This window comes from Antedon mediterranea, chromosome 2 (assembly GCF_964355755.1).
Source record: "Antedon mediterranea chromosome 2, ecAntMedi1.1, whole genome shotgun sequence".
Taxonomy (NCBI): Eukaryota; Metazoa; Echinodermata; class Crinoidea; order Comatulida; family Antedonidae; genus Antedon; species Antedon mediterranea.
In genome coordinates, this window is record NC_092671.1 from 2508400 (window position 1) to 2523725 (window position 15326).

Below are 15326 nucleotides of genomic sequence, written 5' to 3' on the forward strand. Positions count from 1 at the left end.
ACTCTACTATCTCAGCTGGGAGATGTAATCTGTCCTCTACAATGTTATACAGGAGGGTGATTGTACTCTACAATGTATCTTTATGGGAGGGGTGATCGGTACTGTACTATCCTATACAGGAAGGGTCGTATTCTATACTGTATCTTACCTGGGAGGGGTGATAGGTACTCTAGTATCTTACCTGGGAGGGGTGATAGGTTGATATGTACTCTAGTATCTTACCTGGGAGGGGTGATAGGTTGATATGTACTCTAGTATCTTACCTGGGAGGGGTGATAGGTTGATATGTACTCTAGTATCTTACCTGGGAGAGGTGATAGGTTGATATGTACTCTAGTATCTTACCTGGGAGGGGTGATAGGTTGATATGTACTCTAGTATCTTACCTGGGAGAGGTGATAGGTTGATATGTACTCTAGTATCTTACCTGGGAGGGGTGATAGGTTGATATGTACTCTAGTATCTTACCTGGGAGGGGTGATAGGTTGATAGGTACTCTAGTATCTTACCTGGGAGGGGTGATAGGTTGATATGTACTCTAGTATCTTACCTGGGAGGGGTGATAGGTTGATATGTACTCTAGTATCTTACCTGGGAGGGGTGATAGGTTGATATGTACTCTAGTATCTTACCTGGGAGAGGTGATAGGTTGATATGTACTCTAGTATCTTACCTGGGAGGGGTGATAGGTACTCTAGTATCTTACCTGGGAGGGGTGATAGGTTGATATGTACTCTAGTATCTTACCTGGGAGGGGTGATAGGTTGATATGTACTCTAGTATCTTACCTGGGAGGGGTGATGGTTGATATGTACTCTAGTATCTTACCTGGGAGGGGTGATAGGTGGTACTGTTTCTGTCTGTACAGACATTGAATTTCTTTTAGGCCCACTTCCTTGCTTTTGCTAAAAGAATAAAATTAATAAAAACTGTAATAATTTATTTTTATGTGAACAATAATAATTTATATGTATTTTTGTCAATAATTATGTAAATCAAATGAAAAGAAAAAACAAGAATTGGCAAAAAATCATCTCTACATTGTGACATTGTTTGTTTGTCAAATAACACGTACCAAATATGCATGCCTACGCTATTAAAAAGCCATATAATTTACTGAACTTCAAAGTTTAATATGTTTAAATTTACAATCCATAAACATGTGTTTATCATCAAATAAGAGCGTTGGTAATTTTACAGGTGTTAAGTTGATGCGTAACAGAGTGAGTTCATTCAATTTTGATGGCTTAATCAGTTAATTATTTGCACTTAATTAATGTAATTAATACTATGTTTGCAGTCAACCTTGACTAAAAGCAGGCCACAGAGCTAAGATCCTGTCAAGTGCATTAACACGTTTGTAAAGCAACTACTGTAGGCGTAAACTGCATTATAGTGAAACCTCTATTAAGGGGACAATTTCAGGACCAAAAAAAGTGTCCTTTAATATAGGGACGTCTTCTGAATATGGGTTGGTCGTAGTGGTAACACCTCACTGGAAAGTGTCTCATTATTAGGGGTTTCTTATGAATATGGCTGTAGTGTTATAGTATAGTTATATATTGTAATAATAAGCATAATGGCCACTGCTCGTTACTTTCACAGGGAAGTATCACCTGAATAGAGGAGTCAAAAAATAGGTTCTATTGTATATGTTGTTTTTTTCTTGTTTAGTAGGCCTACCGTGTAGAACAAAGATATGTACAAAGTACTGTAGCATTTATCTATTCTGAACCTTTATATTTACAAAACCTGACATTTACGAATGCCGTATAAACTGAGTAGTACGTAAAAACAAGGCAATCTAACAACAGGACACTGAGCTTGCAAAATAGGAACTTGTAACTGTCATTTGATCTTATGTCTGGCTGCGACAAATTCAGTGTATCCTATATACATAAACTCTGCAGCACGCAGTGTCTGAACTGATCATGTCGCAGCCACATATAAACCCCTTTGATCTTCGGAGCTCAGCATTCTGTTAGCAACTGTACGAATAATATTCATTGAATTAAGGTCTCACTTGAGGATGTTCCATACAAGGGTCACCATTATTGTTATACGAAGTTCATGCTAACAAAAAGTACTACAGCATCTATTGTACGTAGGAATTGATACAGAAGTGTTTGTCTTTCCTTCAGTACTACAGAAGTACAATGATATTTATAAAATTCAAGATTTCTGATAAGAGGAATAGGAATACTAACTGAAATATATCTGAAATTATATCTAGAATAATGGTTGGAGACTACCAAAACAAGTATGTATGTAAAAGCTACCAAAAATCAAACATTGATGCTTAAAATCATCTTGATTTTAGAATAGATTTATATAATTCCAATCTAAAATCATCAATGTCTGCGTAATTTTATCCTTCCTAATTCATTATTCTTTTTAATTATACAAAAGCAAATTCGTATCTTCAATAGTCTACAACAAACCAAAGCAATATTTAAAAAAAAAAGGAAAAGCAATTTATTATGTAATTGAAGAAAGTAAAATGAATAAATAAATACACGAAGAGAATTCATACCATGTGATTGATTATCAATATTTATGTAGCTCAATTATAAATTTCTTGTGAACCAGGTTTAGTAGGTGCACAATATTCATTACATATTCTTTTTAATGATGTTTTCCATTGTTTTTAAGTTTATTATTATTATTATTTTTTATTCAGGCAAAAGATACATTTTACAAAATATAATACAAATCAACAAATTAAACAAACATGACGCAAAGAAAAAAGCAGCCTAATCCACTGTCACCAATTTTAGACTGAAATTATAAAACAGGCCACCAGAAGTAGAACAATTAGAAAAGACAACAAATGGAAATGTTCCAAGAGACAAAACAGGACGTTAATTTGAAACTTACTAATTTGACTGAACTGTACGTTGAAGGATCTCCTGATCTCGGCTGCAAACAAAAAAGAAATTTACATTATTGGCATCTAAAAAATATCTATTTTGTATAAATTGATTTTTTTTCTTTTTAAATTGCCAATTGCTGTCTGAAATAGATTTATATTCACTGTTTTGTTCATTCTAAAAGAGTTGACTTATATTTTTTAAACAAAATGTTTATGCTACTCGACTACTGTATATCTTAACTTTTGTTCACAATTCATTTTTTAATTAAAATAAAAGTTTTGTTTTTATAGAATAAAGATTATTGATATTATATACAAAATGGTAAAATATTGGTGTTTTTTTTATAATTTTGTCAGATCTTAATAAGACCAGAAATTGTCAACAATCAGCATTTTTAGTAAAGAAAAAGAAAAGAAAGAAAACAAAGGAGAAGACGAAGAAAAAAAGGAAGAAAAAAGGAAGAGAGATATAAATGTAGAAAATGACTATAATTATAATTATGACTAAATATTAAACAATTTCCGTTATGAAACAACGCATCGCAGAGAAATGCAACGTCATCAAAACAACACATGTTTGTCGTGGTGATTTACAATCTATGTAATATTTCAGAGCATCAACATACGTCACCTAAATAGACTCATCCTTAGTAATTCAGTTTCTCAAAATCCGATTATAAATTTACAGCTGAAGTAGATGATATTTGCGTCCAACAAACAAAACAACGCATGTAGAATACTAGTCATTGAAACAAACTAATAGAAGTTTTAAAACCGATTTTTATTCATGACCAGACTAGATGGTGAGACAAAAACAAATTGAGGATTGCTGCTTTCATTTAAAGAAGAAAAGATGGATAAAGAATGGAATTGGAAGAAAGTAAGGAGAAGAGTAAGATCTGGTTTAATATAAAAGAAAAGAACCTGGCCTCTTTTTTTACAGACCGACAAACTCTTATCTTGCCTCTATGTTGACAGACAGACAGACCGACAGACCGACAGATAGTGGTCTGCCATAGATTTGGAGAGACTCTAATACTGGAGAAAGAAAGTAAAGAGAAGAGAATTATGTTTCGTTTAATATAAAAGGGAAGTTCAGATACAGGGAAAGTAGAAGGAAACAGGGTAGACAGAATGGTCTGATAACGTCCATTAAGAACTCTGGTTTCTATGTTGAAAGACAGACAAACAAACCAACAGTAGAAAAGTATATGAGAACTGGTCTGTAATAGATTTGGAGAGATTGAAGAAAGATACGGATAGTTGCAACACCATCTATGAAGGAAAGTAAACTCTCTACATATTACTTTCCCAAATATTACAGAAGTCATGAATTTAATAATAATAATAATGAATAATTAAACAAATCCCTCTACTTAAATGTTAATGGACAGACAGACTGACAGTGGTCATAGATTTGCAAAGACTCAGGTACAAATGAGGAGACAGGTGGTATGGTGGTGGCATCTTTTGCAGCATCCATGAGGACACACAGACAGACAGGAAGGAAGTAAAAGCTATATGTAGCAACTATTACAGAAGTCATGACTTTTAAAACACACCTCTTCACTTAAAATATAATCCGTGTTTATTGGCTTTTTATTAACATTTTATAATTCTGTCAAACATAATTTATTAACCATTTATTTTCACTTAAAAGATTTATATAAAATGTATTTCAGTTTTCCTAAAAATGACATTAGTAATCATGTCAAATATTATTTATTGCCCTGCATTGATATAAATGGATTTAAATACAATTTATTTTAGCGTTAGGAAACCGAAATTACAACTGTTAATGACAATTTAAATGACGCTTATATCTTTGTAGATGGAGGTGAACATTGTAAATTTTAATGTATTTGCTGTATTTATTTCAATAAACGTCCCCCCCCCCCACCCTTTGAATAAATGCTCCCCCAACCCATAGAACGTCATTTGGAATAAACGCCCCCCCCCCCCCCCCTCTCGAATAAATGTCTTAGGGCATTTATTAATTTTCTTTAAAAAACGCCCCGTCACATGTCTATGTACACAATATTATATTACAACCACCATTTCTATTTGTAGTAGATTTCATCGATCAATACAAACGCCTCCCCAAATAAATGCCTCCCTCAAATAAACACAAAAAAACCCTACTGGATTATGACATTTAATTAGGGCTCTTTGATGGAATTATGTGCAAAAATCATTTATTCAAATTAATGTCAAATACAAAACGGATAAAAGGGCAGGCAAGGAAATACCAGGTGGGAAACACCTATGCTATTGGCCAACTGGAAACAGCCAAATAGAACAAATTAATTATGATCAAAAATTAGAACATCTACAAAAAAACTGCAGACATTTTCTACAACATCTTAATATTTATTGTTTAATATAAAAAATGATTGCATTTGAAAGTTTTTATTTTGTATAGTACATCATCAGTCCGTCTTAATGAAAGCAACATAATGTTAAGTAATGAAAAAACCCATAAAGATAAAACGTACATCATTATTCATATATTCACCTGTAAAATGAAGTAGACAATAAATCTTTATAGTCTGTTGCGATTGATGAATATTCTTAATTATACGTCTTCATCTTCATTTAAACGTCTAATTTGTAACAGTAGAGTAGTAATCATCATCTTTATTTTACTCAGTATTATAAGACAGTGGGCAGACGTGAATAGGCTTTTGAGCTACAGCGACACTATCATCAATTCTATAGCCATCTTAGAGAATTTGTTTGCCTGAAGGGTTGGCAACAAATCTGTGTTTGCGATATATCTGTAGTCAAATTAGGATCCACTAATATTAAAAACGTAAAGGTGACTCTGATGTTTATTGAATGTTGGGGATGAGCTGCTAGGTAAATTTTATTTTATGTTTTTAGGCGCATGTGACCAAGGATTACCAATAGTAAATACCAATAGTAAATTATGACTGTCCTATCAGATAGGTGGCTATTTTGTGAACCAGTTCACCGAGGTAACCCCCTACTCGTCTCGCGTCTGGGTTTTTTAAAGTGCACACAGGTTATAACTGTGTACACGGGACCTCCAGTTTATAGTCCTTATCCGAGAAGACTTGTTCCTCCCCCAGAACTAGGAGCGAGTCGGCCTTGAACCCTTGCCGATATTGTTGGCTCTTTAGGTATGGTAAACGGCCCCCTTGCCATTTGACTCACTTTCAACCAGGTACTCATTTACAGCTGAGTTGTACACAACAATAAAATATACTATTCATCCTTATAAATGCAAACATCCTATTTATGAATAGTGAAATAATGACATTTCAACAATAAATGTATGCAGTCCACATATGTCACATGATTGATCTAACAGACTTTAAAGATATTTGAATCTCATTCATCATAATACATATCTGAGTACCCATCAGAGATACTTAAAAACCGCTATCAATCAAACACTTACATTTTATGATACTGGCCAAAAATAAACATTTCTATAATTTTTTTATTGTGAGAAAGTAAACTAAATAGGTGATCTGAAGGTCAATGGATTTAACCAGGTCAAAGTTGACAATTAAAAATCTCTATCAACTCTATCATCATAAAGAACTTTGGTCTCTACCATTTGACTCACATAATAATGTAAACAAGAGGTAGGGGCAGATCAAAAACTTTTTATGTGACACTTTAAACTAAATATTGAGCCGATTCTCTAGTGTATCCAGACAAATATCCTCATTTGTATAATATTATAGGCAAATCTGAAATACAGTGTCACATGTGACATTCGTTTATACTCACATCATATACTTCATATGATACAGTTGTAACATGTGACAAATATGTGATGCTGTATACAGTACAAAATAATAGAAAATCAAGAATGCAATAACACAATAAAACCAAGCAACATTATCTTCCACAGCAATAACATAACATCCCAATCAACAATAACATTATAAACAACATCATTAATATCAACATTAACAACAACATCATCATCAACATTATCCTGAAAAGCGTCATCATTTTCCAAACATCAATAACAACATCATTTGATGACAATTTACTGAGATTCTCTGTGTCAATGAACCGAAACACATTTCATGTTCCTAATACCAAACATAAATTTAACTACATTCAAATAACTTACCAGCTCTTCATAAATTTCTGCTCTACACGAAAAACAATTTAACAGAGACATAATTCATCAGATCATAAACCGAAATAACATTCCATAAATTCATCTGGTATTGACTTCATATTCCGGTTAAAAAAAACGCCTCAAAAATAGATAGCAAATCAATTAAAACAGTTTCACCAAAGCAGTGTCCACACGCACTAGAGTTAAGCCTCCATTGAACAGAGTTAAGCTAAGCTAATCATATCCAAGTTCAACCAACAAAGTGATCTTGTGATTACTGTCTCTCTTTTACCTCTGTGCTCCGATATACCTCTGATGTACCTCAAATATAACTTATTATGTTCAAAGTGTATAACCGACGTTAGATCACACGCATTTGAGCACAGCACAAGATTGACTGTATTAAACTACGATAGAGAAAACCTTATAGGAGCATAGAAAGTAATTTCCTGTGTGATCCACACAAAAGTACTTTTAGTTAACATGAATGATTGTACATTGTCATTAGGCCTACTGGTTCTTAACAAAGGTACAAGGCTATGGAAACTTGCATGTGTTGCCTATTCTTATAATATAAATGCACTGTTTTGATAATCTTTAAAGAATAGGGATTACTGAACAATAGCAGATGGTCAGATCGCTTAATCTTCTTTAACAAACACATTACTACTGTAGTCTCCACTATAAAACCACTGAAATAGAATTACAATGAAGCCCCTAATAAGGTATACCTGTAAGGCCCAACAAAGTGTCCTTAATGAGAGTGTCCCCTGGAATAGAGGTGTTCCCAAAAATAAAGATGTTCTCTAAATATTGTTTCCAAAAGGAAAAGGAAATTATCACTGTGGAAGTATAGTATTTAATGATAAATGAAATAATAAATTGAATTACTGATGAAAACTAATTTACCAATCTCTGGTAAGATTTTAGGGGCATAAAACTTAATATTTCAATCCATAAATACATACTTTAAAAATTAATTAATCTAAAAATCTGAAACTAAAAGTAAAAATAAAGAAGATAGATGTGTTGATGATGATTGGCAAATGATATTAATCGATATAATAATAATGATTTATGGTCTTTCATTTCAAATTAATAGTGGTAGACAGTATCATAATACAGTATAGATTGTAATAATTATTCTTGTAGTAATAACCCGTTTTAACCACAGAATTAATTTATTAAAACTAAATGTTTTGTGCAATTAAAAAGAAACCGTTTTTCTAGGTCATACACAAAATACTATTGTATTGAACACACTTTCATGAAGGTTATATAAATCAGAAAAGAAATTATGTTTGTAATCTTGTAAATTGTTAATCAAATAGCACTTAGCAAAATGTTTTATACAAATATATCACTAGATTCAGAAATCCACAGTCTTGTAGAAGGTTTGCCTTAATCTCTATCTGTGAGGAACAATGCAACAATATAGGTTGAAGAATACCTTCATTATACGTCATACCTTGCTCAACAAATTAAGTTTACAAAAACCTTGGAGATTATAAAAGGTAGATTTACTGGCAAAGTACTTGATTCATTACATTAAAACAAGTATAACAGGATATCTGAGATACTGCAATTGCAACAGAGAGATAGATATATCTATAATGCAAAAAAAAATGTTTTAGTTTATAATATGTACCGTAACATTGTCTCAAAGCACAGAGGGCAAAATTTCACATACTGTACAGTTACAACAAACTCTCATCCTAAAAAGGGTCTCTTTATGTCAAGCTTCCACCAAACGGTTTTCCTCATCTGTCCATCATACATACTGTAGGTGTACTGTAGATGAACCAGTATATCAGAGCAGGGAGGTATAATCAGGTGGACATCATATTTCCGAAAGATTTAAGTCCTTTTCAAGAACTACAGCTAAAGATTTAAGTCTATGGTTTCTTGTGCCTCTGGACACGGACATGAGCTTGCCTTGCTAAGACAGGAACTCGTAATAACAGTCCTTTGATTTTATGTCTGGCTGCGACAAATACTATGTACATATTCTCCGCGGCATGCAGGTCTGTTAAAAGACATGTAACTGATCGTGACACAGCCACAGGTAAACCCTTTGATCTCCGGAGCTCAGCGTCCTGTTGGTAGATTGCTTTGGCTTAACCGAATGCCATTCGACTCAAAAGTGGTACAGTTTAGGTAAGAAGCTTCTATCAATCAATATATAAATCAATCAATCAATTCTGATGTCAAACATGCTTTCACACATTTGTATCAAGGTGACAATTAATTTGTCACATCAGGCTAAATATTTGTGTGAAATCACAGACTTATAAACTAGGGTTCTACCTTTCAAAAAAAAAGGAGTTTCACACTAAATGCTTGTCACAAGTCATACAACCAATTTAAAACAAATAATGTATATAAATTAACTTCTAAAAATAACCTTAAAATATATTGCCTGCTGAAGTAAATTAAACGAAAATGAGGTAACAAATCTACTACATAAGAAGACGCCAATTCTCAAATGTAAAGTAAAACAGTATACTAACAATAAACTTTTTTGAATATCTTTAAAAAAAAAGTTATTAAAAGTTCAACCATTTAACCATGGTGTACCGCAAAAATAACTTTTCTAGTGTTATTCACCATGCAAACAATAAAGTTTCTGTATTATGAATCGCATAAAACATTTAAAAAACAAACCTCTTTTTTCTTGGAAAACTTCTTCCATTTTGACTTTAAAAATCTGGCTAGCATTGTTATCCTTTTAAAACTTTAATAATGTCCGTAATAAATAATGTTCAAATTTAATCAAACAAGTGACAGTCTCCAATCATCACCTAGCTTTAATGATGACACTTGCTGATGTATTTTTCCTTATCATAAACAGCTAGGCCATGGATGAGCAGGCATGAAATAAATAACAACTAACTTTATCTTGTTCACTTTTAAGTTTTATTGTGTAAAGGAAGGGCAATTTAGGGGCTGAATTGGTGTAATAGATTTTGAATGGAAGTCATTGGATGAATAACTTTGTATAGTTAATGAGAAATCAGGCCAATTTTTGTCAGACAAGTATTAAAGTGCTTCCGTTAGCTGTACATTTCAAAGGAATAACATTGAAATGTGGTACGTACAGTATGGAGGTATTGGTGCTAGTGAGGTTGGCAGTCCAGACTAAGAACTTTTTTTTTGTCGTTTTCAACCTCAAATGTTTCTTAAGCGTTTAAAAAAAAATTTCATTACACAATATAATTATTTTAAATATTTGTAATATTTATTGACATAAATGTGTTATAATTTGTCCAGCAGGTGTCTCTTTTTGGTTTCTAGGTATAAAGATCATCAAATTAAGTGTTAAGTTCGTATGTGGTTCTGGGACACCTCTCCCATCACATTTGTGTTTTTACATATATGGTGATATTTAGTGAATTAATTTAATAAATCACATATATTTTTGTATATTTACAGCAACACAACTTATTTATAATGAATTAAACTTACAATATATCAGCAAGCAGACAGCAAGACAGATATGAATTCAAACTTCCTACTCCTGTTAAGTTGTATTTTCCAGTACCAGTTACAAAAAATTGGTTTGTTTACAGTACGTCCGATTCCAGCAAGTTTATTTTTTATTCAGGAACAGTTTTTATTATGTAGATACATTTAACACTATACAGTTTATTGACACTATATCCTGCTTGGAATGACACCTTATGTACCTATTATTATGTTGATCACAAGTCATAATACGATGAAACTTTATGTTGGATAATTACAATTATCACTACAAAATTATACAAACAGGTATAGTAGCTGATGCTGTCTATTGGTTGGTATGGAAACAGGGTCGAAGTGGGCCACCTCTGGCATGTAGGTGTCTTTAGAGAGAGTCCCCTGGCAAAGTTAACAAGGTCAAAAGCAGTCAATATACCAATGACATTATATTTCTCTAGAAATGAATTCCTAATGAGAATTACATACACAGGCCTTGTACTTGGAGAATTAAATAGGCCATTGCAAAAGCACAGTTCAGGCCAAGATGAGTATACTACACTTTTAAATGAGAAAAACAAACCAAACTCATACAATATTGACCTTATAAGGTATACCACCTTCAAAATTTCAAATTTAATGCTAAATACAGTATTATTGGTTTCAGACAAAGTTCCCAAACTTAATCAAAACAGTTTTAGTGGGACAAGTATTTTTAAGATTTTATATGTGGTTGTGAAAATTCCTACTATAATTCAATAAATGTGGTTTTTATTGACAGCTAAATATTCTGTTAATCTTCTACTAAACAATTATGTGAAACTATGTAATGTACTACAGTCCTCAGTTGAGCAAAGTTGGAATAGAGACTCTACGGACCAAGTTAGGTAGCAATAGTACAGTGCCCATCATTCCAGCACATTGAGAAAAGATTCCTTCTCTGTTTGGATAGCAAACAAGCTGCTTCTTGTTCATGCTTTATACCGAAATAAATAAATAACAAATAAATAAAACCTAGTTTTTAATTGTACGGTATACCCCTTTCACATCACCAAGTCAAACTCTGGACTTGTATCGTGCGCACACTCGCCGAGTTTTGCTCAACGAACATACATCTCTCTTACAGTATAATGTAGATGGCATCAATCAATCAATCAATCGTTCGATTTATATAGCGCCATTCCAACATTCATTGCTCATGGCGCTGTAAAAAAAATCAGAAAAGGTGAGTTTTGAGTAGTGACTTAAAGTGACTCAATAATGATGTGTGTTTAATGTTCAAGGGTAGGTGGTTCCAGAGCCTAGGTCCAGCAACTCTGAAAGTCCGATCTCCCCAACTATGTTTGCTCCTTGGAATGTCCAGTAGCACCTGATGACTAGATCTTAGTTCTCGCTTTCCCTTCTTGACTGTCAACAATTCTGAGAGATATTTTGGAGCACAACTATTTAGGCATCGGAACACCAGCAGCAGGATCTTAAATTTAACACGTGACTCCATGGGTAGCCAATGTAACTCTTTGAACAAGCCATAAAACCATAAAACCATAAAATATGTTAGTTTAGGATTTATAAAAGTATAGTGACATACTGTACCTTATTTTATAGTACCTATGCTTATATTATAGTTCTCTGGTTGACACATTCAAGTTTGTTTGAAATTGATAAATATAATAACCAAAACATACAAAAATGTATTTACATTTATGCAGTGGGTTGAATGTTTTATCTAGCCATCACTGATAACCCAAAAAACGCACCTACCTGGTACGTCAACAGGTGCCAAGAATGCACTAAGGCTAGCTAGATACAGTTTTTTAATATCATCAATCATATAAACAAGCATTTAAATGTCAGCACCCATTTTACTAATCAATAAAATTTGTTTATATCAAATGTTAAAAAAATATATATAGGTTTGCGATTTACAGGTTGCAAAATGAGGTATCTTTGCGTAGGAGGAAGATGTTTACCGGAAGTTTTATTTATTACATTCATATGAGATGTTCTTTTTTTTTTTTGGTAAATTCATTTAATAAAACTTGAATGTAATAAATCAAAAATTCCCCCTTTGTGAGTCTTCTTTAATAATCCCAGAATCCTACTCCTGCCCTTTTATACTACCATGATGAATGTCATTAGCCTCCTGTTCACCAAACTTGAAGTCAAAACTATATTGTTGTTTAATTAGCAACTTGAAATAGCTTTCATAAATAAATCTTACAGTGTTCTTTCAGGCATTGACCCCCTATTTAAAATACAATTGTTTGTCTAGGTAAATTACCCCAAATATTAGATAATTGCGTAACTAGTTAATAAAATATACATAAATGATAAATGTGAACTACTGCGAAGTAGCTTTGCGTCAGATAATTTGCCCCAGTCTGATGCAATTATACTGTTTACGTCAGAATAGGACCTAGTACAATTATGTCACTCGGAATAGGGGCTAGTACAATTACGTCCCTCAGAATAGCTAGGTCTAGTAGATGTCCCTCATAAAAGGGCCTAGTAGTAGTACAATCATATCACTCATAATAGGGCCCAGTAAAACATCAGAGTCTGACCAATTAAAATACACAACAAAACTGTAGGATGAACGTTAAACAACAGTTTGTGATGGCGCCATGTGCATTAGCTCAATAAAGACGAAAGTGATATTTTTTACTGATGTTGAGAGGTCAATGTATTTTGTCAAGCATTGGGAGGTCAATTAATGTAAAATCCTATTAATATTAGAAATAAGACTTCTACTCTAAAATTTTAGAATTAAAATCAAGTAAATTGATATGATGCTAATGATGACAATGACTTTGATTTTGATTTGATTTTAAATTGGTAATGGTGTGATTAGTCATAATGATAACATTAACAATGATAATAAACAATGACAAATTATGGTAATGGTACTGTATATATTAATTATCAGTTGTTGATGTTAATGTTAAAAATTGTGATAAATATGATAATTGTAACATATTAGTATTAAACCAAATGTTGACATGACCAGTAAAATGATGCAACTAAAATATTGTGTCAATTTACAAATAAAACCAATCGGTTTTTTATCCATATTTAAGCGCAAAGTGTTCAAAGGTGCTAAGGCTAGTAATGTAAAAAGGAGCAGAGTAAATGTAATTTATTGGCCTTTATCCAAATGGAGTAAAAAAGGCCTAGAAAGGGTATTTTGCTTGTTTTTGTGTAAAAGAGAACAAAAACGATTAAAACTGATATCGGAATAATGAATATTGTTGTCACATAAAGTGGTGGATTATTATTTGAAGATTTCAACATCAATAAATCTATCAAAAGTTGTTTAATTTAAGTATGTACAATAATCATTGTCAGGAGTTGGATAGCCGAGTGGTTAGGACACTTGACTGTCATACAGATAGACCCGGGTTCAATTCCCGACAACTCCCAGTCCACTCAGCTGTAAATGAGTACCTGGTTGAAAATACTAGGGAGAAAAAAGGCGGCGTGGAAAGGAACTGGCCACCCTACCACATAATGCCGAGGCTTAGTACAATGAGCTCGTAACAGCTCATTTCCCTACGTTCAAAGAACACGGGACTCACCTTTACCTTTACCTTACAATAATCATAAACTAATTAGAAAATAAGAATAAGAAATATGCCAGATCTTAATTATTTAAAAAATTAAAGAATAGGTAATAAAACATACGAGAAAGAAAAGAAAGATTGAACATTAAAGAAAGATTGAAATGGAAAAAAAGATTGAAAATGGAACAAAGAATAAAAATGTAAAAAAAAATGGAACAAAGATTGAAAATAGATTAAAGATTGAAAACGGAACAAAGATTGAAAATAGAAGAAAGATTGAAAATGGAACAAAGACTGAAACTTACCAATTCGTAGTTAACTGGTGGAGAACATCCTGTTGCTACCTACAAAATTAAACCAAACAAAAGTTTAACAAACAGAAATGAAACCTACTATCATTATGACACCAATATCGTGCACAATTAATATATTAATATTAATAACGGATTGCAATAAGTACTGTTGAATGAAGAGTAAACCAACACTCACTGGAACGGAATGCCTGCAGCAAAAATAAAATCCAAATTAAATGAAACAACAGCGATATATTTACAACGAACAAAAGCCGATGGCAAAGTAATAAAAAGTTATTTTAAAGTTTTGATGAAACAGAAGAATACTGGAAAACTTGCCGACAATTCTCACAAGTTTATTCACATTAAAACAAGTTTTCTATGTAGTGTATCTTACCTAGATACTAGTGGAAATAAGATAGAGATACTTGGTAGTTAAGCAAACACTCAATTGCTATTTAAATAACGCTATGTATGAAAGTATCCCTGATGGGAAATATCTGCTTTGTAGGGTTTCACTATTCCCTACGGGCTTTTAAAAAAACAACCTACAACACCACATTTCTCTGAAATATATTATCAAATTATGGAGATTAACCTATAAAACATAATTAGTATGGTTTACGTGAGTTTTGCACTTGAATAAAACTAATGGATTTTTAATCCAGTATATAAAAGAGATTAATGGATTAGTTTTTATCTCTTATATTAGCATGTTCAATGAAATAAAAATTGTTTTAATTAACGAACATTTATTACTAATAACTGCATCCATCAGCCTTTCTTATACATAAAGTAACAAACAAATTCATATGAATATGATTATTTTTGTTCTCCTAATCTGTCTATCATATGTATTTTTATTGTTGGAAAAATAAATGAAATAAAAAGTCTTCAGATATACAGTACCATATATGACCAAATACAGTCCCAGTGGGCTTGGAAATCAAATGTTTGGGCCATAGCCAGAGGGTTAGTGTAGCCTTTTCAAACTAGACAAAGTATGACAAAGTATGGTAAATAAGGCTAACTAGCCT

The 15326-nt window shown here is 32.5% G+C and overlaps 1 protein-coding gene across 9 annotated transcripts in view; it reads right to left on the minus strand.

Annotated features, from left to right (window-relative positions):
* The window catches only part of LOC140040041 (tensin-3-like), a 118368-nt gene that overhangs the window by 29464 nt on the left and 73578 nt on the right, over positions 1-15326 (minus strand). For 4 of the 9 annotated variants that reach the window (XM_072085679.1, XM_072085677.1, XM_072085678.1 and 1 more), the window contains 3 exons: positions 14302-14340; positions 2878-2919; positions 829-905 (listed from right to left, as the gene is read on the minus strand). In XM_072085679.1, the coding sequence (XP_071941780.1) occupies positions 829-905; positions 2878-2919; positions 14302-14340 (158 nt within the window). Of the gene's footprint in view, positions 1-148; positions 161-828; positions 906-2877; positions 2920-10442; positions 10900-14301; positions 14341-14485; positions 14546-15326 lie in introns of those variants that run through there. The other 5 variants (XM_072085680.1, XM_072085682.1, XM_072085683.1 and 2 more) reach the window with 4 other exon arrangements.